The sequence below is a fragment of the Anopheles coluzzii genome, chromosome 3 (assembly GCF_943734685.1).
Source record: "Anopheles coluzzii chromosome 3, AcolN3, whole genome shotgun sequence".
NCBI classification, from domain to species: Eukaryota; Metazoa; Arthropoda; class Insecta; order Diptera; family Culicidae; genus Anopheles; species Anopheles coluzzii.
In genome coordinates, this window is record NC_064671.1 from 84,078,537 (window position 1) to 84,106,292 (window position 27,756).

The window sequence follows — 27,756 nt, forward strand, 5'->3', positions numbered from 1 at the left end:
TCTGTATTTGTTTAATATTCAGTTTGTTTTATTCTACCCCCTGCTCACTACCTACGACGACTGACGTCAGCGGCGTTAAAGCCTTTATATGTTTGTCTGCATTATTTCTAGTTCCTTCGCTCTCCTTATCGCACATGGCAGGCGACGAGGGGCAACTAATGGCCATAGTGTAATAGTAAATGTTTCCTCCCCCCCCACCCCTTTCATTTGTTTCACTTTCGCGCTAATATGATACCTGTTTTCTGTTTGTTTTGTTCCGTTTTACCCTTTTCTTCCTTAATGTTTGATGTCTAGTGTGGTTTTTTATGTTTTGTTTTTTTTTTTCTTGGGAAATGGTTTTGTTTTATTAACACTTTACTGGTTTGGTTTTAATTTTAATTTGTAGGTTTCATTTTCTTCTAGTTTCTTGTGTGTTCTATCAAAAGATTTTTTGCTTTTCTAATACCACCAAGTATGTGTGCTTTTGATTTGCAATCCTAATTAGTTTGGTACGATGATTTTGATGTAATCGTTACTGGTTAGATGATTTGTGTTGGTTGTTTGGAGCGGTTGTTATGATTATGCTTTGGAACGACTTTTTCTCATTGATACATTTTCACTTAACGGGTCTCGGTTTTAATTTACTTTTTTTTTACCGATGTCCTTTTTCTTTGTAAATTTATTGCGAAAGGTACTCATGAGAGGAATTTCCATTGGCTACGATTTTTTTTTAGAAATTGAAACTCAACGTAAATATCAAAAATCCACAAACAAAAAAAAACCAACCAAATGGCTCCAAAATAGAGCGTGTCATCGTTCTTTTAATCCTTCAATTCCAGCCTAGGACATACTTCAACTCCCCCCGATTGCAGCTCCTCACGGGGTAAGGGGGTCCTCCAATAGATTCTTTCAGCCAGCGATCCCAACGATCCAGGACGGGTGGTGGTGGTGGCGGACAGAAAGACAGACTGAATCGTGCTGGAGCTGTCGAGCACACTTAAACCAAATTTCTTTACCATTTGCCGAGACACGAATGACTTTCTCTCGCTACATTCGTTTTAACTTCCATTACACGTTGTGGGTACATGTGATTTTATTCGGGTGTTTTGTTTCCGTCTTATTCTGCCATCAAATATCTGCGGGCCCCATCGGCAGGCCATGGGGACAGTAGTGGGGAGTGGGATGCGTTTGTGTGTGTGTGTGTGTGTGATGGGTCAGGATATTACACAGTTACAACTATACACATGGATTATTTTATTTTCGTACTTCAGGGAGAGACACTTCTATATATCGCCATCTGCCCCTGCCCTTGTGGTATGGGTTTTCTCTTCTTTCTTTGTTTCTGTGTTGGTTGTTTTCGTTTTCTTAACATTTCTTTTCCACTCTTTCTCTTGCGCTAGTATTACTTGTTTTCTTATTACAGCTTACATTATACACAAGTAACATAGGGACACACCACCGTCACGCTCCTTTCCCCCTTTTCCTTGTTTCGCTTGATTGCTTACAGCTTTCATGGAGCTTTCGGTTGCCTTTTGCTGTTTTAGTGTGAGGGTTTTCTTCCCCCAATTTCAAGAGACACAATTCCATTTTCTTCCACGCAAACCCATTCTTCTAAAACAAGGGGTTACAGAGAAACACGCTCACACTATTGGCTATGTATTAATCCGTTTTGCGTCATATTAGTTGCTTTACAAGACTTGAAAGTAATGCTTTGCTGAGCGCAATGCCCCGAAACCCGAGGCGAAGAGGGCGAAAAATCAAACACCATCGAAGGAGCCTTTTTCTTTAGCCTTGGTTTGTGTGTGTGTGTGTCCATTAGATTGTTTAATTATATAAATAAATATGTTTTTTACATCACAGTTCGTTAAAATTAAAAACAAATTGTTATACTCATACGACCACTACGTCACTGTCCTTACACCTTTGCCTGTCCACTTCGCTGTGACCTTTTTCTACTTTCTAAGCCTTTTATTTTTTGGTAGCCGTACTACACACACACACATACTTGACATACACTCATACACACACACGCGCGCTACACATACATACAGTGGTACAGGCCAATCGGGAGCACACATACACGCACGCACGCACGCACACACAGAGATGGACATCACGCCAAACTCGTTAGCTAAAGCGCATGGTGTATTTGTGTGCGTGTGTGAGCGCGTTTGTGTGCGTGTGTATCTATTGTCCCTTTCTTATCCTTTTTTTCTGCTTTTGCATTAAAAAAACCAAACATACACAAAACATTACCTGTGGACTTTAACTTTTCATCTTTTTTCATTCCTAATGCTCTCTGTTGCTACTGTTTCGCTCGTTCTTCTTTAGTAGTTTTAGGTTTTCTGGTGTAGTTTCTTTCTCCGTTTCTGCTATCTCCTCCTTTTTGTGTAGTTGGTTTTTGCTTTTTAAAATTTCACTTTAACTACGGCTAATTTCACTAGAAACAGGTTTAGATTTTATCTTTCTCGCACACTTCTCTCTTTGTGTGTGTCTGTTGTATTAGCAGTTTACACCCTTTCCTTTGCAGAATGTATCGTGCACCTTTTCTTTCTCCTTTCCATGCTCTCTCTCCCTTGCTGTCTCTTTTATCTGTCTAGCGATAAATAACCACCAATGGCCCAACACGTTTCAGTCTAATGAAAATGTAATAACAAGCTCTATGTAAGCGATAAAGACGATAAACTTATTGGAAATCTAGTTCGAGCGCGGGACCAGCACCGCAAGCCCGGTCAACCGAAGCGCATTGTAGTGTAATTCCTTCCTGCGTGCAATGTAGGAAATCAGGGATCAGTTTTGTTAAGAGCTCTATAATGTTATAATAGTTTCGGTGTGTCTGTGTGTGTTACACCTCATCCCTTTAAAGTAGTTAACGAACTAGAATTTCTAATGGGAAAAAGTAGTAAACGATATAACATAGGAAAGAAAGGGCTCTTTAGTTTCATAAACCTGCGCTGTGTCTGTGCTGGCTGTACACTTTTCCATTTTTTTCTTCCATTTTCTCCCCTCCCAAGCGCTGTTTTCCACGAAAAGTGAGACACTTTGCTATTGGTTTCCGGAAAGGAACGGCCGTCCTTGGTTTGCTACCTTTGTTTAACCGAATATTTACAAACGCCATTACTATTTGGTCTATCTGTTTTGCGTCCAACCACGACTAGTAAACCTGTTTGTTGATAAGTACCCACGATTTCCATCCGCTTTTTCGCTTTTTCCCATCTTGTTTTGGCCTATACACATCGGGGTTATACGTTTGTTGTTTTTAGCTGGAGCTTATTTTTTCATTCTGTTTGCTTTTCTCTGTTTATGTCTTCTTTTTTTACGTTTGCATTATTATTTGTTCTGCTTTGCTTCTTTTGCTAACGCTGTCGATTACACTGTCTTTGACAAAATTCGTAGTGTTCATTACAGTGCTGTGCTGTTTCGTGTTTGCATTTCCTTTTTTTTTCTTCTCTCTAGTACACACATACACACACATTCACATACACATGTCTTGCTTCTAGTTTCTTATTATCAAGTGTTTAATTTTTGTTATGAGTTTTTTTTTCTTTTTACGGGATTCGAATGTGACATTTTCACATGTAAATTTGACCTAAAATTTTCTTCTAACAATGTTTTTTTTTTGTTTGCGTGTGTGTGTATTTGCTTAATGAATGGAAGGGAGAAGAAGAGAAACTTCTCCATTTTACTTTCTCTGTCTGTTTGCTAGTGTTTTGTTTGATGTTTGTATTAATTTTCGTTCACTAATTACATTACAGAGTAATACAAACACGACCTGTACTACTACTTTGTCACTTTTGGACTTAAATGTACATTTCTTTGTGTGTTTGTTTCGTTTCGTTCTGCTTCTTTTACCGTTTTTAGGGTAACACTTTTTATCTCTTCTCTTTTCTATTTACATTCCCCGATGCACGGCTATATGTACAGCTCACTGTAGTAGTACAAGTAGTAGTAGTAGTTAGGACTGAATTTTGGCGCAATTGGATGTTTTCAATCTTTTTTCGTCCTTTCAGCTTATGATCGTCAACGGGGTAAAACGTTTACTATTATTTTTTACACTTTTTTTTGCTAATTTTGATTTTTTTCTTTTTACTTTTTCTTCTCTCTCTTCTCTCCACTTTTTTCTTCATGTGATTGTTTGTTGGTATACACATTTGCTCTCTTTTGCAGTGAAGCGTACAAACAAACACCATCAGCAACAGTTTCAGTTTGCACAGCTTTCATCAACAGCATTCTGGACATAATACGCCACACACCCGCAACCATCACCACCATCATCAGTTCCATTTGTTGAGGGTTTATAGAGAACAGAAGCGATTCCTCCAGGGTGAAATAAATAAAAAAAAAAACAAAAGTGATCCGATAGCAATTTAATGCAGCGTCATCAATTAAGTTCCAGTTCCGTTCCACAATGGACCGTCCACGTCTTGCTTTTGGTTCTTGCTGCTGCTTCTCCGTGGATCTTCTCACTGCAGCATATAGCATTAAAACTGTTCCATTTTCGGTTTGGTGTGTGAGTTTGTGTAAGTGAGATCTGTCTGTCCGTGACACATCTGAAATGAAACGAGACGAAGCAAAAACGGTTAATTGTAGGAGGACAAAAACGTTAAGTATGTTAATTAATTAAAGAAATTGTACAACACAGATCCTATTTCAGAAAGAGGGGGGGGGGGGGGGAGGATGTTTTGTTCCTTGGAGTACTCCGCTCTCCGGCAATAACATTCCAATATATTGCAAACCCAACCATGATTCCAAACGGCAATATTGCGCACCGAACCAATATTGCAGAGGAGCAATTACAAACTTTGCCAGCGCATCGGTTACTTCATCCATCTTTCGAGTAGATGTATCATGCACAATAATGTCACAAAAAACCCAACACAGCGTTTGACCCCCTTTACATTGGTTCGAAAACTTCCAAGAATTGGGACTGTAGAGCTGGTCCGATATGCGCAACCTTGCTTAATGAAACATTCTCCACCCCTGCAAACAAAGACCCTGCTGATGCTGTTGTGGATGACGACTCCGATATGTTCTTCCTTTCCCAATTCAAATGCTTCCAACACTACGCCATCCAATTTTATCGACCATTGCTCTGGGTAACAAAGGCCTGATTACGCTCTATTCGAGCTTCTAGGAACAAACGGATATTATTAATGACCGAACCTCGGGGCTGTCCTCTATGTTACACAGCACAAGGCACCATTTATTTGCCGTTGTTTGAGGAAGATTGGCAGATTTTGGAATTTCAGATTTCAAAGTGAAGACACTCGCACTAAAGCCCCCAGATGTGAGTGTGTCTCTGTCCCGCCTCGATTCTAGCGTGTTACTTTCCATTAGCAGTTGCAGTGTGCGTGAGGAGATTGGGGAACAATGCTTTCGATTTGTTAGAGGATGAATTGAATTTGTAGAATTTATGTAAGAGCCATACATCTCCCAACCTCCCGCAGGTGGTTGTCTTCTGTCCCCATTTCACTGTCAATCAAGCAGTGTGTAACAGTCTCTCTTCAAGGCATGTAAACAAAAGAGGACACTTGTCGCTTCACGGGGCCACCTGCACACCTCGCAAAGGACCAGTCTCCTCCAGTCTCTCTATCTACGCCTTCCTTAAGTGCTATAGAATCTTCGTTTCTTTTTGACATAAAAAAGCGCAAAAGGGGAAAAGACACACACAGAAAAAAGCTTTCCACCAAGAACTCCACAGCCCTCCATTCGTTGGTTGGTTGGAGTCCTCACAGCAGCAGCAGCAGCAGCAGCAGCAGCTGCAACAAAAAAGCTCACAGGTGCGTTGTTACTGACGGTGCGATGACGGTGAGCTGATGATGGTTCGGAACGGTTGGCAAGCGGGTGTTGCTCCGAACTCTCTAACCCGGCACACCATCCCCCATCACCCTCTTTCCGTGCATCTTCACATTGCGTGCTTCTTTACGGGATCTTCCACTTCCGGAAGTTTGGTTCTGCGCGCATGCGTTCCTGCGCGAAAGCTTTCGTGTGTACCGCCACCTCACGGTCTGCCTCTGGTCTGTTGGCCTGTTGTTGTGCGAAGGTTTGTTATATCTCGGGATCTTCTTTTTCGCGTGCCGCGGGATGCGGACCTGACCTCCTCACGCACTGTAGAGGAGATTGCTTGGTGTGTGTACGCGGACTTTGGAGAAACTTGGGGGAATTGAAGTTAATTTCAAAAAATGCTTTTATGCTCGTGCAAGATGACGTCAGAGTTTGGAGATTTTTGGAGGGGGGGCCTTGGGTTCGGAGCTATGGAGAAGGTGAAGACACCCCTAAATGACCCGCATATTATGAAGAATAGAGAATTTCTATACAACAAAAGCTTTTGGAGTTCCAAAAATGTATTGGAACTCTGTGGAGTTATATACATCACTGTAAAACGTATACGTTTTCTATAGAATTCAATTCCCAGGACCTCCAAAAACTGTAACACAATGCTTTTTCGATGGAATTCAAAGTACGTGGAAGTACTACAGTACAGCAGTCTTCGCAGTTGCTGTACAGAGAGAGAGTTGATGACAGCGCCCTCCAAAGCAGCCAAACCAGCAACCACACGGCACACTGAGGTCTCCCCGCGGTAGATGCGTGTATCGGTATTTGTGTGTGTGTGTGTATGAGAAACGCGGAACATCATTGCAAACGTCGTCCTGGCCTTCGGCGCGCCGCCTGCCTTGTTTGTTTTGCTTTTGATGGTTGATGGAATTGTGTGCACTTCGTCGTACGCGTACCAGACCGACCGACCGACCGACCGACCGAGGCCTCGCCGTTTCCATCCAGCGGGTTATTCGAAACCAGTGAGCTCCCTCGCCCTTCCCTCTTTCCTCCATTTCCCACCCATCCCTTTTTCAGCCTCGTCTCCACTAGCAACCGTGGGGTGTGTGTGTGTGGTACCAAAATCTAAACCACCATCATATAAAACCCGAACGGTTTCTGCCTCGGCTGAAAGATGACTATTTCCCAACTTGCATCAACGACGTCCCCCTTAGCACTTCTCCCAACTCCCAACCCCCTTTCCCCCTAGTGTGTGTGTGTGCAGTATAATATATTGGTTATCAAAAACATATATCAGAGGCAGGCGATGCTGAGGGCGCAGAGCAGTGGGTGCACATTTTGATTGCATATCGGTGGCGCGCGCGAAGGGAGATGGATGGCAAGTGTGTGTGTGTGTTGTGTTCGTGTTGCGCACACAACATAAAGGGAAAATGGATAGATTTCCGCTTATGCATACACACACACACATACACGGATGCACTTCCATCTCTTTCAGTTCCAGGAACGCGCCTGTACATTAAGACGACCTGACCGCGGAAAAGCAGAACCTCTCTCCCGTTCCCTCTACCCCACACTCCATTGCGCACTATGTGATGTGCATCAAGTGCACCACCGATGCAATTTCGATTTGCGGAAGCAAACATGCACATACACACACACACCCACACACGTACGCATATGTCTGGGTGTTGGTTGATACAAAATCGAAGATCGAAACTCGCACAACAGGGCGCTGAGGTTGGGGGGTCGGATGGGGTTTGGGAAGAATGGTTTCAATTTCGACACTAACGACAACGACGACGGCTTGATTCTAGGGAAAAGGCTTTTATTCTCTGGACGTCTATGTGTGTGTGTGTGTGTGTGTGTGTGTGTTTGTCACATTGCACTCGATGCACCACCTCCCCAACCCACGAGAAGGATGGTTGGGGAGAGGGGGCTGTTATTGCGTTTCTCAGTTCTCAGTCTCATCAGTCCCCTTCAAAACCCTGCGACCAGTGCAAAAGGCAGGTTTTTAGGATGCATACAATTCCTGGGAATTGTTTGTGGAACAAAACGCACCATACACCCCATAGACCCCAACGGGAGTCCCGAGGGGGCGCGGGGGTGTTTTGTGCGTTTGTTGTTTGCTCATACGCTGATGTGCACCGAGAGAAAATTCGCTTTCGATTCTGTCCGAAAAACACGTCCTTATCAGCAATACAGTGCGCGGCGGGGGCGAGAGAGTGTGGGCAATGTTGGTAAAAATGTCTAAACTAGGTGTAGGTTGTAGGTAGATCCTTTTCTACCCTGCTCCACCAATCAATCCAATCAAATTGAATGTCATTGAAGAGAATCGATGCGGAGTAATGCATTAGAAGCTTTGCTGACGACCCGTTACGACGTGTTACACATTGCGTATTGTGCTTGCGGATGGTGTGCAGCAGCGCACAATGTATTATTTGAAATACATTTTTTGTGCTGTTGTTTATATCCTTCGGAGCACGTAGATTCTGGTGCTCATGTTTGATAAAATTTGCTTATAAACCGATTTTAATACTTAAGAATTCATGTTCATGTCTCTTGGGATAAGCTTGGGTCAAATTACTGATAGTTACTAACACTACTGTTATCAAATATGTTCCAGCTAAGGTCCGAAAGTATTTACTTCACATCACCAACATAACTTAATAACAGAGGACTTATTTACTAACTTTCTTATTCGATGCTACTTCACGGTCTTGGCCTGCTGTTCGTTGCTTAAACGCCATCTTGCCAACTCATCTTGGACATGTCTAAGACCCTGTCTCTATGTACGACCTAAAAGGATTTTACGGGTTGTCCGGTGTCCGGTCCATGCGTATAACATAACTCGGAGCTAATTGAAGCCTGTCGAGCACTGCACGACAGTTAGTGGGTCGTACAGCTCATACAGCTTGTTGTAGTGACAGCTTTTTGTGAACGCGGCCCAGAGGGTTTGCTCAGATTTCGCCAGTATTCATATACCAGAGGCGTAAGCGAGTAATAATCAATAGATTTTAGGTCATGTTCAGTAAACAAGAATTTAGACCTTTAGATACATCGAAGCATTGTTAAAACATTTAGCAACAGTACACAGCAAACAAAAGGTACGGAGTCCCAGGTTAGACCGTTACATCAGGTGTGCTACTTCCTCGGGCTATAGGCTATAGAATTGACCGGTTGGCAACAGAGCTTCCATGCTGTTGTCGGTGCTGACCTTTGACCCGAGCTAGGTGAATTCTTGGACGACCTTAAAAAAGGACGTTCACCTATCGGTACCTCACCCCTACGTAGGTCTAAAATAAGTTAGTAAGGCTTTCATCAATTTGGTATGTTGCCTCGTTTAACAGCAATCCGAGGTTAAAGCGGAAATCTACCTACAAACCATACAACAGTTCTGGAATGAAGTTTACGTAGAACTTCAAACATTATTGAAACGATCAGTTTATGACGGTGGTTAAGAGTATGCATTAATAATACCGTGTAATTGAACGTGAAATTTTGGGTTTTTGGCTAAATGTTTTCATAAAATCATTGAAAACGAAACGTTGTGTGCATAAAATGGCGAGTAATTGATATCTTCATTTGGCGGTAGCCATTTCTGGTGAAAATGAACGTTTTATCATTTCCCCCCGATTGTTTCACGGTTGCGGTTGAGTGTGATGATAATAATTAAGTCCATTATAAGAGTTTAATGTGAGTGCATCGGAAATGATATTCATTTATCTGCTTCATGATGTATAAACGCAATAACCGGGTGATCGCTGTTTCGCGATCGTTTCATTCAGTTGGAGTTGTTATTATTTTACAAAAACCTACAAATTCACTCTTAATTTTTAATGCAAGTTCTATACTCTATCGCCGATACTCTCAATGTTCTTGGGACCAAATTCTCAGATCTCGTAAAGACATAGTGATAGGAAGATTCAAGTAGCAGAGCTTTGTAAGGGATCTTTCAACTCTTTTTCTGAATTGAAGTATCGTCAAGTTAGCAACGTTAAAAAAGCACAATTTGCGTTAAAATGCATTACATCACAACAATCTCGTCCGATCGTATCAAACCGACGACGTCGTAATCATTAAACTAAACGCCCAAACAATTATATCAATAAACCCGTCATGTGCACGTGGCACAGTCGAATAAATCTTGTAACGATCCTTCGTTTCCTTCATCATGGAATTCTTCGAAAGAAAACCTGGGCACACAGACGATGAGTTTGACCACCGGCAACCGGCAGTTCCGCTCAAAGGCCACCACACCACCGGCAGCCGACCTGCGATGCGGTTTATGATAATCATTATTTCCGACCATAACTGAGTGGAGTCGACGGTGAAGGTGAGCGAATGAGGGGACGGTTTGAATCCTTTCGCTTTAACGCAACACAATTACACCGAAGGAAGCAACACGTAAACACTAACAGACCCGATTCACTGTTGCAGTGTTGACCGGAGGCAACTTTTGGCCAGAGCCTAAAATCGGACCTTCCAAAAACTCCGTACCTCCGATCACCCCTTTTTATCGCCAAAAGTAACTCTCGGAGCAAGCTGGGCTAATTGTGGTTCACATTCCGTGCGCGACAAGTACCTTTCCATCCCATTCCCAAAAAACCCGGGAAAGGCTATGAAATGTGTGCCGTGCCTGTGTAGCTGGGGAAGGCGCGCGAGTTCCCCAAATTGTTGAAAGTTTTGCGTCCTTCAAGGGTGGGAGAGGCATTGTGATCTCTTCTACACACGACAAACATCCGTTTTTCACCCTCATGCTGGAGGCTTCTTCTTGGGAAAGGACCGCAAAAACCCCCTAAAAACTTTACCACCCGTTTCGTGTCGATGGAGGCGGCGGCGGCACGGTCCCAATTAGAAGTGGCCCGGGTATGCTGGGTTTGCGGTTGAAGGGAAAAAACACGGCCCGTTGTTGGGCCAGCAGGGCGTGCTGTGTATGTGTGTTAGTGTACGTGCAAAGAGAAAATGATGGGAAAATCCTTCGCTCCATTGCAAAGAAGAAAGCTCTCAGGCAGGGAGGATCTCGGGGCTTGAGAGGATTTAGGATTCACAATTGCCGACATTTGCCATTTGCGTCCTCGTGTCGTCGTTTTGTGCCGCACTCAAGGCACACATACACAACACTAAAAACCCAATCGGCATAATGGAGTCTGCCCCACGATTGGAAGGCGGCGTGCTCGCGAAGTGCTTTTATCGATTTCGCTCTCTCTCTCTTCTGCTTGAGTACACATATATTTATTTACAATTTCCAATCGATCACGTGTCACCAGCACAGACACACATACACACAGGATCCAGCAGACATTCATTTTTATCGTTTTGGATTGCTTTTTCTCGCGCTAATACCCTTTTTGCGGCCGCGAGGGGAGTGTTAATGGCAAATGTGACGATGTGAGAAGTTTCTTTTTTCGTGCAAACAAACACGAAGGATGGACCGAACGAAAAACAGAAGAAGGGTGTAATGTGTGTCTTTTAATAATTTAAAAGCATTTAGAATTCTCAAGGTAGCATATTTAACACATTCTGAGCGGAGGAAGCTTTACTGTGGGTCTGAAAGAGTGAAAAACTTTCATGAAACGATCGATTGTGTTTGATCGATCGATAGATTTGAGTGTGACAAAATAAACATAAACATTAGTTGCGTAGAAATACATTTCCAATAGCCAGATAAATGATTCTTCATGGTTCTTTCCGTTCTTACAAGAAATGGGGGCCTTCACGATTCTAGTTAGTTTTTTGTATGGAGTTTGACAGTTGGAGGCTGAAATCATGTAAACACTCCATACAAAACCACACAAAAAACTAGCCTGCAATTTTCAGTCTAGATTATTCTAGCCACAAAGCTAGAATTAGATTCGAGTACCTGCTCGAAAAATGGCAAAACAAGGTGGTGTTTACATTTATCCCAAGGTGCATTAAAGAGATCTGGTGATGGAATCCAGAATCAAAGTGCATGTAGTCCAGGTGGTCTCATAGCATGTTTTATAACCAAATTTGAATATCACTTTTTGACAGGATGGGTGAAAACTTTTGTTCAAGCAAGCTTTCTGAAGGCATGACGAATACACAAAACACTCTTAAAATCTTCATTCAGAAACAGAAGCGATAAAAATCAGTTTTCTAAATTCATACACCTTGGGATAAGCCCACCTGTATATTATACCCACTTAGATAGCTGCTCGAAAAATGATATACAATGCAAAAAGCTGACAGGCTGAAATTTCAGCCTACGAGCTTAAAACGGAAAGGCCCCCAATAATATAAAAAAAATAATTTCGAGTTGCTCTAAAGTAGTATTGCCGGGTTGCTTTAGGGAGTACTCTAGTATGTCGGTTGTATTCGACAACCGACATAGACACGTTCCAGAAGTGCACCAGTATTTTTTTCTTAAAAGCATCTTTTTGTGAACAATTGCAGAAATCCAATATGACGGATCTTAACTATCGCAATTCAGCTCGTTGGATGAAAAAAGAAAGGACCTGGTTATTTGTTTACATTCTTCGCAGCTGTCAAAACACTCCCTTATTTAATTGCAAAACTATCACCCTCTATTTCATAGAGAATTGTTGACTATTTTGACGCAACTTTTGTGTTACGTCATTTATGGATGGCCCCTTCACAGTTTGTTTTAGTTGGTATTGCAGATATTGTTTAAATTTGAACAGTTGCATTTCAGTCTCAAGAAGGTGTGCATTGTTTCCCATGGTGCAAACTCTTCCAAACTGACTTCTGAACTGAACTTAATGGTTAAAAAATGTTTTAAAATTTCAATCAAATCATATAAGGCATTTTCTTTATCAAGAAAAAATATCCCGAGATCGGACGATCCGAACTTCCTCTACGAGAAATAAAATCATTCCCTTCCACCACCAGCTAATACCGTAAAGATTTACTGCTTACTTAAAAGCTAACCTCTTCTACTTGTAGGCAAAACGCAAGCAACGGAGCTCCCTGCCCTTCAACGGCAGCTTCAGGCCGCAGTACACACGATACTCTAACCAACATCGTAACCAAGGAAAGATTATGCATTAGACGGCGAGAGGATGCATCACATACACACCCATAACCCTGGGAGCGTTATTGGCCCTACGATATGGCGCTATTGCCACCTCCGGCCAACGGTAGGGAGGTAGAGACGGTAGAAGGTAACAATTTATGATTGAACATGGAATGATTAATTACGCTGCTATTTATTTTCATTAGAGCAATCAATTACTCTCCTCTCTGTCTTTCGGTTGGGCTTTTTTCTCTGTGGGTGTGTGTGAGTGCACGGGCGTCCAGTACACAAGCTTTTCCGAGGGAGAGGGATAAAAAGGCAGAGGAAAAAAGACGAATAAGACGCCACACTCCATATGATAGAATTAAAACACGAGAACAAAGGAGAAAAGAAAAAAGCTCATGCTAATATTAATTGGCGCTGCTTTGTTTGCGCATTATCATTTTCTAGCAATTAGTTGGAGCTTGTTTGTTTTGCAATCTAGAGATTAGTTTTATAATTGTACACTCTTATTGTGGTTCGTTGTGATGGAAATGTAACTTATGTTTGAAGAACAACGAAAAATGAAAAAGATAATAAAGCCTAATGAATTTCAATGCCTAAAAACAGTACTCAACTCTGCAATAGAAGCACAGAGCTATTGAAATCCAACTAGGATGACTCAAATAGTGTAATAGCACACGATCAAATATGACAACAAAAGTATGCAAAAAACCTTTCCAATTCCGTTCAAACAACACAGCCCTAAATGATGATGGATCGCTTGCGGATACAGTTTGCTTTTCATCCGTCCCACTTTTTTTTTTGTTGTTTTGCTCCGTAATTCATCTCAAACTATTTCACAAAAATGTTATCTACACATTACACACTGCACACTTACCATCCAGTGCAATTGAGCCGCCCTCCTTTCACTTGCATACGATGCAAAGCTATAGTAACGAGTATCCGGAGAGCCGAGTGGAAGGAAAATGCCATTCCCGCCCGGTGGCATTTTAACGTCAAGCTGAATTCCCGTTCTGTCCCAACACATGCCACGCTCTCAATCCTTCCGGTTTCGGCCACCTTACCACCACCAACCTACACACACACAGACAGCAATCGATCCCCCGCAGGATATGCACACACATTTATCATTATTGAAAAGTGCAGATGAGAAAGATTAATCGCTTCCCGGCCGCCGCTTGGGTAAGGTGGTGTGGCGGGAGATCGAAAAGTGCGGAAAAGACCCCGAAAGAGGAAAGCAACGGGGATGTACATCTAAACCGTAGTCGTATAGTTACACCATTAGTACAATATCCTTGTACCTCAAGCTTCGTTTACAAGCTCGGCTTCGTTCGGTCGGTGTACTACCGAGTGCTGCGGGGGACACAAGGGCGCTTCCTCAGGCGCTACACTTTGGTGAAGGTTTGTGCAAGATATTATTATTCTACGCTTCGCGCCGCAAGACTCTTCAAAGCGCAAGGGGGGGCGAGAAGAAGAAGCAAGTGTGCAAGTGTACTTCCCTCGATTCAGCGGGAAGAGAAACCGTAACGTCGTATAACGACACAAACATGATTTACCCATTTTCCAGCGTCACATTCACATCCATCGTGCACCGTCATGCGGGGGAAGCGTTTTTGGCGCGTCGATACCATAGGGAGCGCGCTAGTAGTACACACACACACAGGGAGCGGGAAAACAAAACTTTTGCCAAGTCATTTTTCAGGCCGCACCGGGTAATTACTTTCCTGGGCCAACTCTGCCTCGTTACGCCTCAGCTGCCAGAGGTCGGTGGAATCAAAGGGGTTGCGCGATGTTCATGGGGGCAGCGGTAGGAGAGAAGATTTAGAGGTTGAAGCAACGATCGCAACTTACATCTAGAACGTACTGGGTGGGATGATCTTTTTCATCTTAATGGCAGGCTTAAGCCGGTTAAGGGTTGTGTTTTTCTCGGCGTCTGGTAAGATTGTAGCCGTTTTTTTGTTTGTGGGAGGGAGAATATATGGTACACTTTGTTTTACGCTCATTTTTATGTAATATTTTCTCCATTTCGAAGGCAATTTAAGATGTTTTGCAACATAAATACACGTTTAGAATGCTAATGATTATTCAGAGAAGTGCCAGACATTAGAGTAGGTCCATAGTACTGTGATGCTCGAAACTCACACAAGATCATATCAATAGATCAATGAAATGAATTTAATTTGATGTAACCTATTTAAAGAGTGCGTCCTAGTAAAAAGTTGCTGGTTTCTTTACAACTATCTATCACTTTATTCAAGATCTTACAGCGCAAAGAGAAGAGATATTTCAATTTTCTGGATCTTCTGGATGTTACTGCTATACCTTCAGAGCACAATATTTATATCATTCTGTCGACAAGAGAAGAACAACGAATGTTTTATGTTTCTGAAGATTCAGAAAATTTTTAAGATTATATACCAATTGTCTTGGTTATAGGTAACTGTTCTCGAGAAGTAGAGAGCTTGAGATATGGTCCTACGATGTTAAATGCTATCTCAATTTATCCTCAAGCTCTTCAAAATCTAGCAATACTTTACTAATAAGCCGGTACATCTTTACAGATCTTCTATAGAAATCTACATGGAAAGATGCATAGGCGATATGCAACATGAAATTGAAATAATAACTAATGGATTCCCAGCGACGCAGAATCTTGAACTGGCATCTGAGCGGAACCGAACTCCGAACCGAATGAAAACTTTGAACTAATTGAGCAATTGAAATACATAGTAATAGGTAATCAGTATTCTAGGAAATTGATCGTGAAAATGATCAGCTGAGAAACAAACATATCTCACAGACAGAAGAACTTGAACGTTCAAGTCTTACTCAATACAGATTCAAGGAAATGAATTTTCATTTAACTTGGATTAGGTAAAAACAGATACAGCAACCAGAACAACTGAAGGTTTGTGATCGGAACAGCAGCCTTACCACGTCAATCAACCTTGGTACATACAACGTATTAAAGAAACAGATGAGAACCTTTAAAACCCAGTGATAGGTGATGTCTTCAAGGGTTTTCTAATGGAATCTGGCCGTACTGTTATGTCGTTTACATTATAGGGTTCTATAGCCTCATATTTCAGACGTTTGCTTATAAGTCAAAGAAGACATATAAATGTTCATTGCAGCAAAGAATGATTGTTGACAGTCGATCAGAACATTACAATCAAGTTGTGTTTGTATTAAGCTTGATGTAATTAAATAATTAATTAAGCGTGTTTAAACACTGTCATACTGTTACAGAACGCCTCTGTAAACGCTAACACACGAAAATAAAGCCTGATTCTTGTTTTCTACCACATTTCTTACACTCCCGCCAATTTCGCGACTTATTTGGTACATAGTAATAGTCACCTCCCTCAAACCATCCCCATTCTGCACAAGGTTGCAAAACGATCGCACAAACACATACGCATAATAAAAAAAACACATTGCCAACACTGTTAACGAGCTGTTTATGGGGTTTTTAAACATGGAAGGGGAACCCACTCGTCACAACGAAGACGAAAATGAAGCCGAACAACTCCACACGCAGTAAATAAAAAAAGAATTAAACAGGAGGACTATGACCTCTCACAGTCACAGGCGAGACTATTGTACATAAACGCGAGCGCGATCAACTCCAAGCGTCACCACACTGCTGAACGAACGTTAGCCATCACTAACGCGTGGTGGGAAACGTGCAAACGGCGCGCAAAACTTGCCGCTGCTCTCGCGCAAAGAGCTGATAAAAAGGTGGAATTGTGCAAGCGAGCAATGCGGCGGCGATGATGATGATGATGATGATGGCGAATACAACAGCCAGATCAAACACGATTCCAGTTTAACAGCTTGCTGTGTGTTACTGCTTCTACCGTCTACCACACCACTCCGCTGGTAAATACAACCACTCCTCTTCTGCCCTCCAAAATTCGCTGTTGTATAAATAAACAATTGCCAAATGGAAAATTTTGCACCATTTGCGCTTGTGTGATGCCAGAATGGCGCCGCCGATCGATCACGTTGGTTTTACGATCGAATACAATCGTTAGTCTCTTTTGCAGAAAGAATAAGAATGAGCTGAATGAGAAATGTACCGATGGATAGCCTTATAATGGAACCATGTATAATCGTGATGACTATAGAATTGCCTACATTTGTAATTAAAACTTGGAAATGATATAAATCAACTCACAACAAAGAGATGATCAGTAAAATGCCGCAAATGTCACAAAGTTTCTGCATCATAGCAGCAATAAAAAGACGATCAAGCAGCTATTTCCCGAAATTCCCATGATATTTGCGTGCTTATTTAGTTCATGATTTAAGGTTGTCTCTCTAAATGTCATCCATGTATATTTACGTCAAATTCTGAGATCTTTTCAAAAAGATCTACTACATCTCCAATGCTCTCTCTTAAACGATTCGAAGATACATTTCTAAAATTTCAAACCCCGTTGCCCCCAATATCCCAGAAGGAAAGAAGAAGAAAAAAAAACAAAGCGACATCAAAAACTGTCCTAAATTCTTCTTGCAGACCACTAGACCGCAATAGCAGTGGGTTGACCGACCGGCTGCAGCCAAGAGTGAGTGTTTCTTACGAGCGCACAGTCAACTGTTCACCACACACGCTTTGCAAGTACACCACGCGAAAACGCCACACACTACTTGCATCATTGCTTGGCCAAACGCAGCCTATTAATAGAATCGAAAATAGCACAATTTCCTTCTTTTGATGGTACGCCCGATCATCACCAGCAATGTCGAAGAGGATGACAACGGGACGGTACGGGAGGGTTAGGAAAGGTTTGGAGGAAACATTGGACAGAACGCAATCGCAAAAGTAAGACACGCAGTACACTTTTTGCGCTCCACTTACGCTAATCCAAACTGGCCAGAGGTGAAAAAACGAGCCGCGTAAGTGGCAATGGAGTAGAACGATCGTGGGAAGCTCGTCGGGCCAAAATCATAACTCTATTTCGTAGAGCAGCACTGTAATGATTTTTGTCACTGACCGTTTCTGAGAAGTTTGTGCGAGGGAGAGTTAGGATGTCTACGACTTTGGGTTGAAATGTCAAACCAAATTGCAAACCTGTGAGCTCATTGGGACTCATCGGGGCGAGTTCAAATTACATTTTAATGCCCTCTGGGGGTTAATGGGTTCAATGTGGGCAGTTACCATGCACTGCTTTTCTACAATTACGTGGTTCACGATGATTGTTGGTACTTTACAAACTTGTTTAACATATTCTTGATGAACGTAAAGAGGATGACCTGCTATTAGCAGAGGGATATACATATATACTATTACAGTTTACTTCATTCACTTTTGGATTGAGTGTTTTATTGTACTTTTAACGGGTTCACGGTGTCGTTAGCTCTGTAGCGTAGTTATCAACGCGGAGTTTGTCAGCTTTGAATTAAGACAGAGGTTAAGTTCGAATCTTAAAGAGATCGGAAAGGGAATCAAAACCTGTACATCAGCTTCAAAAGAAGTTTTGCGCTGAGAGATCTTCACCCTTATTCGCTAGCGAATGGTACAAATCTGTTTAGCATTAAAGGCGTGTGTGTTCTATAACTGAATGTTCTTACTGTTTTTAAAGAAATAAAGATATATTGTCGCATCCCAGAAGTATATTTAGTTAGCTACACGAGCTGCAGGTGAGGAAAAACAGAAATAACAAACCAATATTGAGAAAATTTGCAAATTCAGCTAGTTTGTCTGCACATTTGACTGCTGAAATTACGTCAGGTGCTTAAGGTTTTCAGTATGAAAAAATATGAAAAAATTGAAAACGAACAACAAAAATTGGGATGATATTTCAGCCCTCAGATTTAAACTAACAAACGGGTCAAAATTGTTCTTCAAAAGATTCGATAAAATGTGCCAAACTTGTCAGATAGCATGTCCTAAACACGATCTTGAATGTAAAACAAGGGCTAAATGTTGAGCCATTTCTTGTCGGTAAAGAGCCTTTCATTCTAAACATAAACTATCCTCAAATTACTCATTTCAAAAGCTCTGCATGGACGTATAAGTGTTATCAGCGTTAGCAACAACCTTCCAACCTTAGCATTTTTGGACAATGTACACAAATGCCGCCTAAAGTTATGTGTATAAGCCACCGTGTGTTCAGGGTTGCGTAACAATCTTTTGCCCAATCTAGGGAAAGACCCCCCCCCCCCCCCCCACACACACACAATTTGAGGTTCGCCATTAATTTGATTTTAATGACAACAAAGTCGAAATATTCGTGTGATGCTACTAAATTCAGCCCACTGACCCAGCACGGCGTTGCACGTAACACAGTAACACACACGCGCGGCGGCTGTGGTTTCAGGTCATTTTGCAAAAGGTCAAAAATTTACTTTTCTCACGGTTTTCGTCGTCGTCGTCGTCGGCGTCGTCGTGGAAGTGTGCAAAGTACTCATATGAGTACGGTTGGAAGGTTCGGACAACGTAAAATCAACATGGCCGCCGCAAATGAACATGTTGTTTGCTTTGCAAAGTTATTTCTACACTATACAACACGGTTTTGGTGGTGGTGCTTGCGTATCGGGCTCGTATAAAGAGAGCTTCCCCTAAACACCACATACACCTGCTGTCTAGTATGTGCTTGTGCTGCTGCTGCTGCTGCATCGGTCAGAGCACAAATTGCGTTGCGGACTGTAAAATATATGTAATTTTGCACAAGCCCATTTTGTGGCAGGCGTTTTATTTTTCATTTTTGTCTTCTGCTTTTGTCGGGAAAATGCTGCAACGTTAACGTGGCTGTCAGCATATATTTATTTCGGGGCCTTCAATTCAGTCTCATCCAACCACACACACACACATTTAAGTAAACGAACACGCATACCAACGAGTGCAGAAAGTGGCGTCCCTACGGACCTGGTGTTCCAATCAAGGCCGAACAGAATTTCATTAGAAACATTCCAAATCTCCTCCAGCGCAAGGGTGGTGGTGGAGAATTACACACGCACGGACATCATACGCATTTCGATACAAAAATACGGCCCCAAACATCAAGTGTGTGCGTGTTTGCTGGTAGAGTGCAACACGCAAACGATGTGTGCCGATGGGCATGTGCTCCTTCTGCCCTCCCCCTCCAAAAAAAAACCCTTTTTTGCCACAGAATTCGGCCCTGCCGTTCGATCACTCCTTCTCCTGCTGGCTCACGTGGGATTAAGCGATGTGAGGATTATCGTATCGCAGTGTTCGGAGGGAGCCTCCGATCGGGCAAACACGTTCGGTGGGAAGTGTGGGAAAAGACATCCCCAAAATCTCTCCCTTGCTCACTCTCTCCCTTATAGACAGTAAGAGCAGCAGTCGGGGAAAGGAAAGAAGCAAGAAAAACATCCATCCACTTCAAACGTGTGAGATGGGAGGGTGGTTGGTGTCCCTTTCCATGCCGGAAGTACTTGAAGAGGGCCACCGTGGGAATACGCACGCGACCCAGCAGAAAGCAAGGAGCATTGCCAGGAGTGCAAAGCAAATACACACACACACACATATAAAAAAAGAAGATAGAAACTCTCACACCACTACCAACCCCTTTTTCTGATTTTTTTTCCTGAAGGATCTTTATAGAATTCATTTTTTTTCTTCTTATCTCCCTCCTGTGACCGAGTGAATGTGAATCAAAAAATGCCAATTTTGTACCACCTGTCAACGACCCACACACACACACACACATACACACATACAAATAGAGATGATGGACCACGGGGAAAATAATTCCCATAATACATAAAGGATTCAGAAGTTGGAATCCGCTCTCAAGTCGTCACCGTCGTCCTCGTCGTCACTGTCACCGTGTTGTCGTCGTCGTCGTCGCCATCGTCACCGTCATCCTGGCCGTCATTTGTGCGCGCCCGGGTGTGTTCTCTCTTCCGGAATTATTGATTTTCTGTCATATGACTTTAATGGTTCCACGGTAGTTGTTGTTGTTGTTGTGCCTTGGTGCGCCCTCCGAACCAGCACCAGACCAGCACAAGACCACCAGCAGCAGGTCGTGCAGCAAAAATGTGCTTATCATACCATCCTTTTTTACTCTTTGTGCTTGCAAGAGAGCATGAGAGTGAGAGAGAGATTCCCAAACTTCCAGGATCTTTTAGCAGGCACACCACACACCGCAAGGGAAGGGCAATAAAATGCTCCAACTACACCGCACACAGACACACAAATAAACATAAACACTACTACTCCTCCCTTAACTCCCCCTCTACTTGATAGTTTCCCCGATCTCCCCGATTAGGGGAAGCAGGGAAGAAAAAGATACCATAACGGGGGAGTTTCGTTTAGTTTTTTGGAGGTTCAAACTTATCATCCTCAAAGTTTCCGCGGCGGTGCTGGTGCATTTCCACTATCTTCACTGCGTGTTTACATTATTTGGATTGTTTTCCCAAACTCAAGCATCAAACCAATCAAACGAGCTTTTCGTGGAAAACGCACTGAGAGAAAGGCGGAAGAGTTTGTAGTAAAAGCGCCCCACACACACACACACATACATAAAAGTAACAATAAGAAAACACCACCAGTCTAAAATATTTAAATATAAAACACACATACAACCAAACGACCGAAAATAGGAGTGAGCGCACCCTGAAAAACCAGACCAACAAAAAACGACAGCTCACCACCACACTCGCCCAACACACCTTGAAGAGCTTTCTGTGTTGGAGAGAACGCTGTAGGAGGACGAGGACGCGCGGTACCGAAGTTTTGGGTTTTTTTGGTCGCGGAGTTTTGGAAGTTCCGAGTGAAGGGAGAGGAAGCGCGTATTCGAACCCCACACAAAGACCACGAATCTCCAACCGGACGTGGAAAGTCGCGTGCCGTGAACTTCGTCCTCGTCGTCGTGGTCGTCGTCGTCGTCGGTGTCCTTTTTGGGGAGTTCTGGTGCGCGCGCGCGCGCGCATAAGGATCCTTCCCGAAACCTGCCACTGGTCTGCCTGCTGTCTGCCCACTTCCGGGTGTGATGCTTCTGCTGGTGCTGCTGCTGCTGCTGCTGCTGGTATGGGTGCGTGTGTACACGACGAGCACACCAGTTTCCAACAGCTACTACACGCACCCCCGTGAACTACGCACTGTATACGCGGATGGGAAGACAAGCGCTGGAGGAAGCGGCCAAGGGTTATGCGTGCATGTATGTGTGTGTGTGTGTGTTTGGCTGTGGCCAACTGGGCACAACACGGAACGGTAGGTGGAACCTTTTCCCCCAAAAACCGAACCTCATGGTGCCGCCGTTGGGTGCGCTCTACAGTGCTGTTTATTTTCCATCTAAAGGCGCGAAACCAATCGTAGATGCAGACACACATACGCATTAACCCCCACCCCCCCAAACCAGAGAGAAAGAGAGGGGGGGTATAGGCTTCGTCCGAAAATTTTCCTACCAGGCATTAGGCATTTTGAATCTCTGGGCTTATTTTTTGTTGTTCCTCCTCTCTGGCTCTCGCGCTGCTTCTCTAAAAACAAAATTCAATGTGCGTGCGTGTGTGTGTGTGCGGTTTTGAGAAGCTTTGCCGGGGTTGGGCAAACCACTTGTAAGAGTGAGAGGGAAAGAGATAAAAAGAGAGGCATGTGTGTGTCAGACCGGGTTCAGGTTCCGGTCATGCAGATGTAAATGCCTTTTTCGAGCGTTCCCCGTATACTTCAACTCCCCTCCCTTGCTCCAATCCCCAAACACCACGCTATGATCGTACGAGCGCATGGGTTTTGTGGTCATTCGAACCGGGATCGTGTTCCCAGGTAACCAGGTGTGTGCAGCCAGGCAAAAATGGCACGCAATAGAAATGAAAGAAGAAAAAATACACACACACACACACTCCAACGTGCAGATGGAGTAGGTGAAAGCATCGTTAGAAATTGAACTACGCAACAAGGACTCGCCACCGTACGCAATACAACATCCCGTGCCGTTCCCAATCGAGTTCCGCATTCCTCACTACTCCTGCCCAGAGCAAAAGGTGGTTCGGTGCAATGGTGTACCGTAGCGTATGTGTGTGTGTGCATCACCGTCGTGTGCACAACCTCCGGGTTGGGTGTGTAGGCCCAGTACTAGGCATTAATTGTGCTGCCTAGGCTGAAAACTCCCCATCGGAGGAGCAGGAGCGCGGCGTAGGTGCGTAGTGACCACACACAATGCAACGGTGCGCTTTTGGGGTAGGGGGGGGGGGGGGGGGGGAGAGGGGGGGGGGGGTAACCGGCGAGGTCAACTCTTCCCGCTCGAGCCCCTTCAAGAGCGCACCGTTCGATCTATGTACACCCAGCAACCCCGAGAGCCTGCTGGGTTGGTTGGGTGTCCTTTCGAGCTGGCGAACTCGCGCGCTGAGCTTCAAAATAATGGCAACGAATCAGAATGATGTGGGTAGAGCCGAAGAGAGAGAGAGAGTGCGAGAAAGACAACGGGCGGAAGCTCTTCTTCATCTTCTGCTGCCGCTACCAGGGGGTGGATTCCCGGTTGAAGCTGCTAGTTGCCAGGGCACCACACACACACACACATCAGTGCTAGGCCGGACCCAAGCCGCTCAGCTTCCGTCCGTTGTGTGACGGTTTTAATGGTAAACATAATATATTGCAAGTAAATATGGCTCCGGTGGGCGAGCAGTGGGACCCCACCGTCGTAGTCGTCGTCGTCGTCGTTATCGTGCTCCACACACCAGGGTCCGGAGAGCTAGATTTTCGTCAGGGAAAAGGTGCAATGCGCGTAAACATACATATACGCACAAGGCACGCACTTTCTAGCGGTTTGGGTGGGCGGGTGGTGGTGAATCCGTTTTTCGACCAGCTCGGGCGCACACATACAGCGGGGTCGGTGGTTTTTGGAAGGGCCTCCCCCCGCCATTTGTGCCACACACACACACACACTCGAGAGCGAGAGATGCCTCCCCGGACGCATCGGATCGATTGAAAATGGGGGGTTGTTGTTGCTGCGTGCGCGATGCTGCTGCACTTACGGGGTGTATGATGTGGCCAGAGAGAGAAAGAGAGACAGAGAGGCTCACAAAACCTCAAAACCGACATAGCCGTACGACAGCGGACGGATGCAAACGGCACCCGGCCAGCTGGAAGGATCTTGCAAAATCAACCACCAAGTATTAACTGCCATAGAATGCCCCGGGAAACGATGATGATGCTGTTGATGATGATGCTGATGATGCTGATGATGATGTCGCTCGACCACACAAGCAAACCATACACGCACACAACACCTGTGTGCACGCCGGGTCTTCCCGGGCGTCCAAGTCTTCAGCGCGCACAAGCCAGTTGGGTTTTGAGCCATTTGTTCTAATCAATTTCGTGCATGGAAAAGTGCCTAAAATAATAACAATAATCAAAATTAAATAATCTTTTCTTTACCCTTTACAGGAGAAGCACCATTACAGCTTCGGAGATAAGGGGAATGTACAGGCCCAAACCCATCTCAATCCGCTTAACTCCAACACGCGCTATTCCTTCCCGGGTTCCTCCCCTTATGACAACCAACGCAACGCGCCACAGTCCAACACACAAATCAGGCGCGGCAGATAATTAATTCAAATTTGCTGTTACTGAATATCGCCGTCCCGTCCGTCCGTCCGTCCGTGTGTGTGTGTGTGTGTGTGAAGACACAGGCTCGTGAAGAGGAAGCGTGCGTTTGCGCTCCGCAAGCAGAGGAGGCGGATGGAATGCGGGCGCGGTTTCTAATCAGCAACCCGCATATTATTTGACTGGAATGTGGTCGACTCTAATTGAAGCACTGGGAGGGAGAGATGGTTGCGAAGAAGATGAAGTAGAAGTTCGATTGCAGGAGAGAGAGAAAGAGAGAGAGAGAGAGAGAGTGTGTGCGATAGAGAGAAAGACTCAAAGGGTAGCGAGATAGCAGTGGAAACTCCATAATTGCATGAACAATCTCATGTGTCCACAAATCATGCTGACACCGAGAAGGGACTGGAGCTGACGGTGTGCGTTTCGACGACCAAAGCGCGGTCGTCGTCTCAACCCGACTTTGGACAGAATCGTTTTGGAGTTGGCTGTGGCTTCCGTGTGTCCAGCGCACAAAAACCCCGCGAGAATGTCCACAGGGAGAATGGACAGGCAAAGGCAGAGGGAAAAACGGCACTTCCACTCGCACACGAAAACATGTCACCTCATCATGGCGATCGAAATTACGCGGGTCATTCCCCAAAATGGCTGACTCTCCCATGGGGTGGTGTGGTCCGCAACCCGTCCACCGTGAGACATAAATAAGTAAACGTGGACACACACATGCGCGCAGACTGAGATGTGCAAAAAAAAAGCGGGAGAGGAAACTGCTGACAGAATCTAAATGAATTTTCCACAAGGGTCATGGTTCCCGCTCTATGTGACCCGCGAGGCGACGACACCCCTCAACTTAAGCTGGTTGATGATGCTCCCCTGTTAAGGGATGGTTCTGTTATCCCCCAGAGAAAAAACTGGATGAATTCTGACGTGTGTATTCTGGACACTCTCTACAGTACAACAGTTCTACGACGTTAGCGCAATAATGTACGTACCTGCGAGGACTTGCGTGGAAGAACACCGCGTACCGGGAAGGGTGACCTTCGGAGCACGCGGCGAACAAATATGGCGTGTTGAAAACAGCAACTGGGCTGCCGTCCATTTAGTAGTTGCTTTGGAAGTGATTGAAATCAAACCCGAACGGGTTTCGCTGCGACATCATGGCGGCACTTTGGGCCGCCGTTAGGCCGTGGTGATGTCCACCACCGGTACCGAGTGTCTGCTGTTGGTGCTGATGTTGTTGCTGCTGCTGTTGCTGCTGTTGCTGGAGCTGCTGTTGCTGCTGTTGGAGCTGATGGTGCTGCTGTTGCTGCTGCTGCTGCTGTTGATGATGATGTAGATGTTGCTGTTGTTGCTGCTGTTGCTGATGTTGCATTAGTGAGGCGCTGTTCATCATGTTAGCTTGCTGTTGCTGGTGGTGGTTTTGTTGCTGCAGGTGGTGTTGCTGCTGATGATGGTGCTGCTGCTGCTGTTGCTGCTGCAGTAGATGTTGCTGCTGTTGCTGGCTTTGCTGTTGCTGTAGCAGACTGCCAAGGCTGTTGCCGAACGATGCCTGATTGAACGATCCCACCATCCCGTCCATCCCGTGGCTGGACGCGTTTGCACTAGCGGTGCCAGCACCGGCATTGCTGCCGACGCCACCACTACTACTGCTAGTGGTGTTACTGTTGCTACTGGTATTATTGTTGTTGTTGTTGCTGTTGCTATTATTGGTACTGGTAGTGTTGTTGTTGTTGTTATTGTTGTTGCTGCTACTGCTGTGGTGCTGTCGATTCAGTGGATCCGTCTGTGATTGGGGTCCAGCAACAGCGGGCTCTTTACGAGCCCCATAATGTCATTCGCCCGTCGCGGTGATCGTAGTCCATTGCCATGGACTGTGATAGCTGCTCGCACCTCCACCACCACCACCACCACCGGCACCAGCACCAGCTGCTCCTCCACCACCAGCGCTGCCACTGCTAATGCTACCACCGGATGAGGCGCTCAGGCCACCACCGGAAGATCCACTTCCAGTTAGCGACAGGCTGCCAACGCTGGTTCCGGTTGGAGGGACGCCAACACCTGGTCCAAGACCCTTCTGGGCACTGTAGAGTAAAGGGGAAAAGAGACGAAATGGGCATTAGAGGACAGCTCAATGTAGGCGTTTGATTGTTATTATTGGGATTAATGTGACAACATCACAAATAAAGTGTTCTTTAGCAGAAGAGTGATTTATTATAGTATTTGTATACTTTGATCCTTCCATTTATCAACAGAGATTACTAGACATCTTCTAAATGATAAATTCTACTGTAGACAACCTTCAAAATCTAGAAAGTGACTAATTGTAGCATCAATTCCTTGCTAGATATTGGTGCAGTAATTGACGATGAGCTCCATGCACTCCAAAAAGTACCATCGTCCAGGACGATACGGTAACCGAGTTAAGCGGAGTTCTTAAGAGCCTGGATACTACCATTCATTAGTTTATTGGTCAACACTACGAGATCAAATGATTGTCCAAAAAGCGCACGAAAGACCTGAGAACATGTCCGAATAACAATGTACATTCTTTAAATCCAACAATTTTTTGAATATCTTTTTAAAATAAAGTTCAAGTAGTAGTCATTTTTAACAACATACAAGTTCATGTAGAATTCATTTTAATAACAATACCAAATGAGAGAAACGAATGATGTTTAAAACGACTCGAATACCCTCAAAACCGATCAAAGAACTATTTTCTAATTTTGATAAAGACAATATTTTCAATTCCATGTATTTGAATGTACAAGCGTTTGAGTTGATTTAGTTAGACTCATATATGGGGTTAATACTGGCTATTCTTGGTGCAGTTGCAAATAATCCTTCATTCGTCATTTATCAACTATAATGAAATCTCATCTCACCAGAATCAGTGATCATTGACAACGTACTTGATAGTTATGAGACATCTTGTTGGGATACGCCCTTGCAAACGATTGCTAATTTATATTACATTCCATGCTATTTTATTCATATTGGCATGTTCATGATCATGAACATCATCTCAGAACAGTTATATGTCTGTCTTGATAAATAAGGACAAAGAACCAATAACTACCCGTACGATGGTAATGAAAACTATTGAACATTCTTTGAGTACCTCAGAAGCAATCATGGATATTCTCTTCAGTACATTGCTTTCTTCCATCTAATTTCGTTTATTAGAGCAATCGTGATCCTACGAGCAGCTTAAGCAACCCACTTGACAAAAGACATTTGAAGGAGATTTGAAGGACAACAGCGATAACCCACACGCAACGGTAATATCCTCCTATCCCTGCTCCCCTGCCAGTAGTTTGCGAAACGATGTGTGCGTCTGTGGTAACCTTCTTGCAGCACAACCCAAACAGCCAATTTTGATCTCAAACTGTCTGCCACCGAGCGCGTCAAATACCAGAGCGCCCGATAATGTCAGAATCGTGTGCATTGCTCCAATGCAAACCACACATACACACACAGACGCACAGCCAACACC

The 27,756-nt window shown here is 44.2% G+C and overlaps 2 protein-coding genes across 4 annotated transcripts in view; both read right to left on the reverse strand.

Moving 5' to 3' along the window:
* Positions 1–1,031: 1,031 nt before the first annotated feature.
* Positions 1,032–26,090, reverse strand: LOC120960046 (serum response factor homolog A-like). The gene is made up of 2 exons (XM_040383954.2): positions 25,253–26,090; positions 1,032–4,529 (listed from the first exon to the last, which is right to left on the reverse strand). The coding sequence occupies exon 1, from the start codon at positions 25,837–25,839 to the stop codon at positions 25,360–25,362; it is 480 nt and encodes a 159-aa protein (XP_040239888.2). The 5' UTR covers positions 25,840–26,090; the 3' UTR covers positions 1,032–4,529; positions 25,253–25,359.
* Positions 26,090–27,756, reverse strand: part of LOC120960045 (uncharacterized) — a 38,836-nt gene continuing 37,169 nt past the window's right edge. For all 3 annotated transcript variants that reach the window (XM_040383951.2, XM_040383953.2, XM_040383950.2), the window contains one exon: positions 26,090–26,341. In XM_040383951.2, coding sequence (XP_040239885.2) covers positions 26,092–26,341 — 250 coding nt within the window. In that variant the 3' untranslated portion in view covers positions 26,090–26,091. The remainder of the gene's footprint in view (positions 26,342–27,756) is intronic.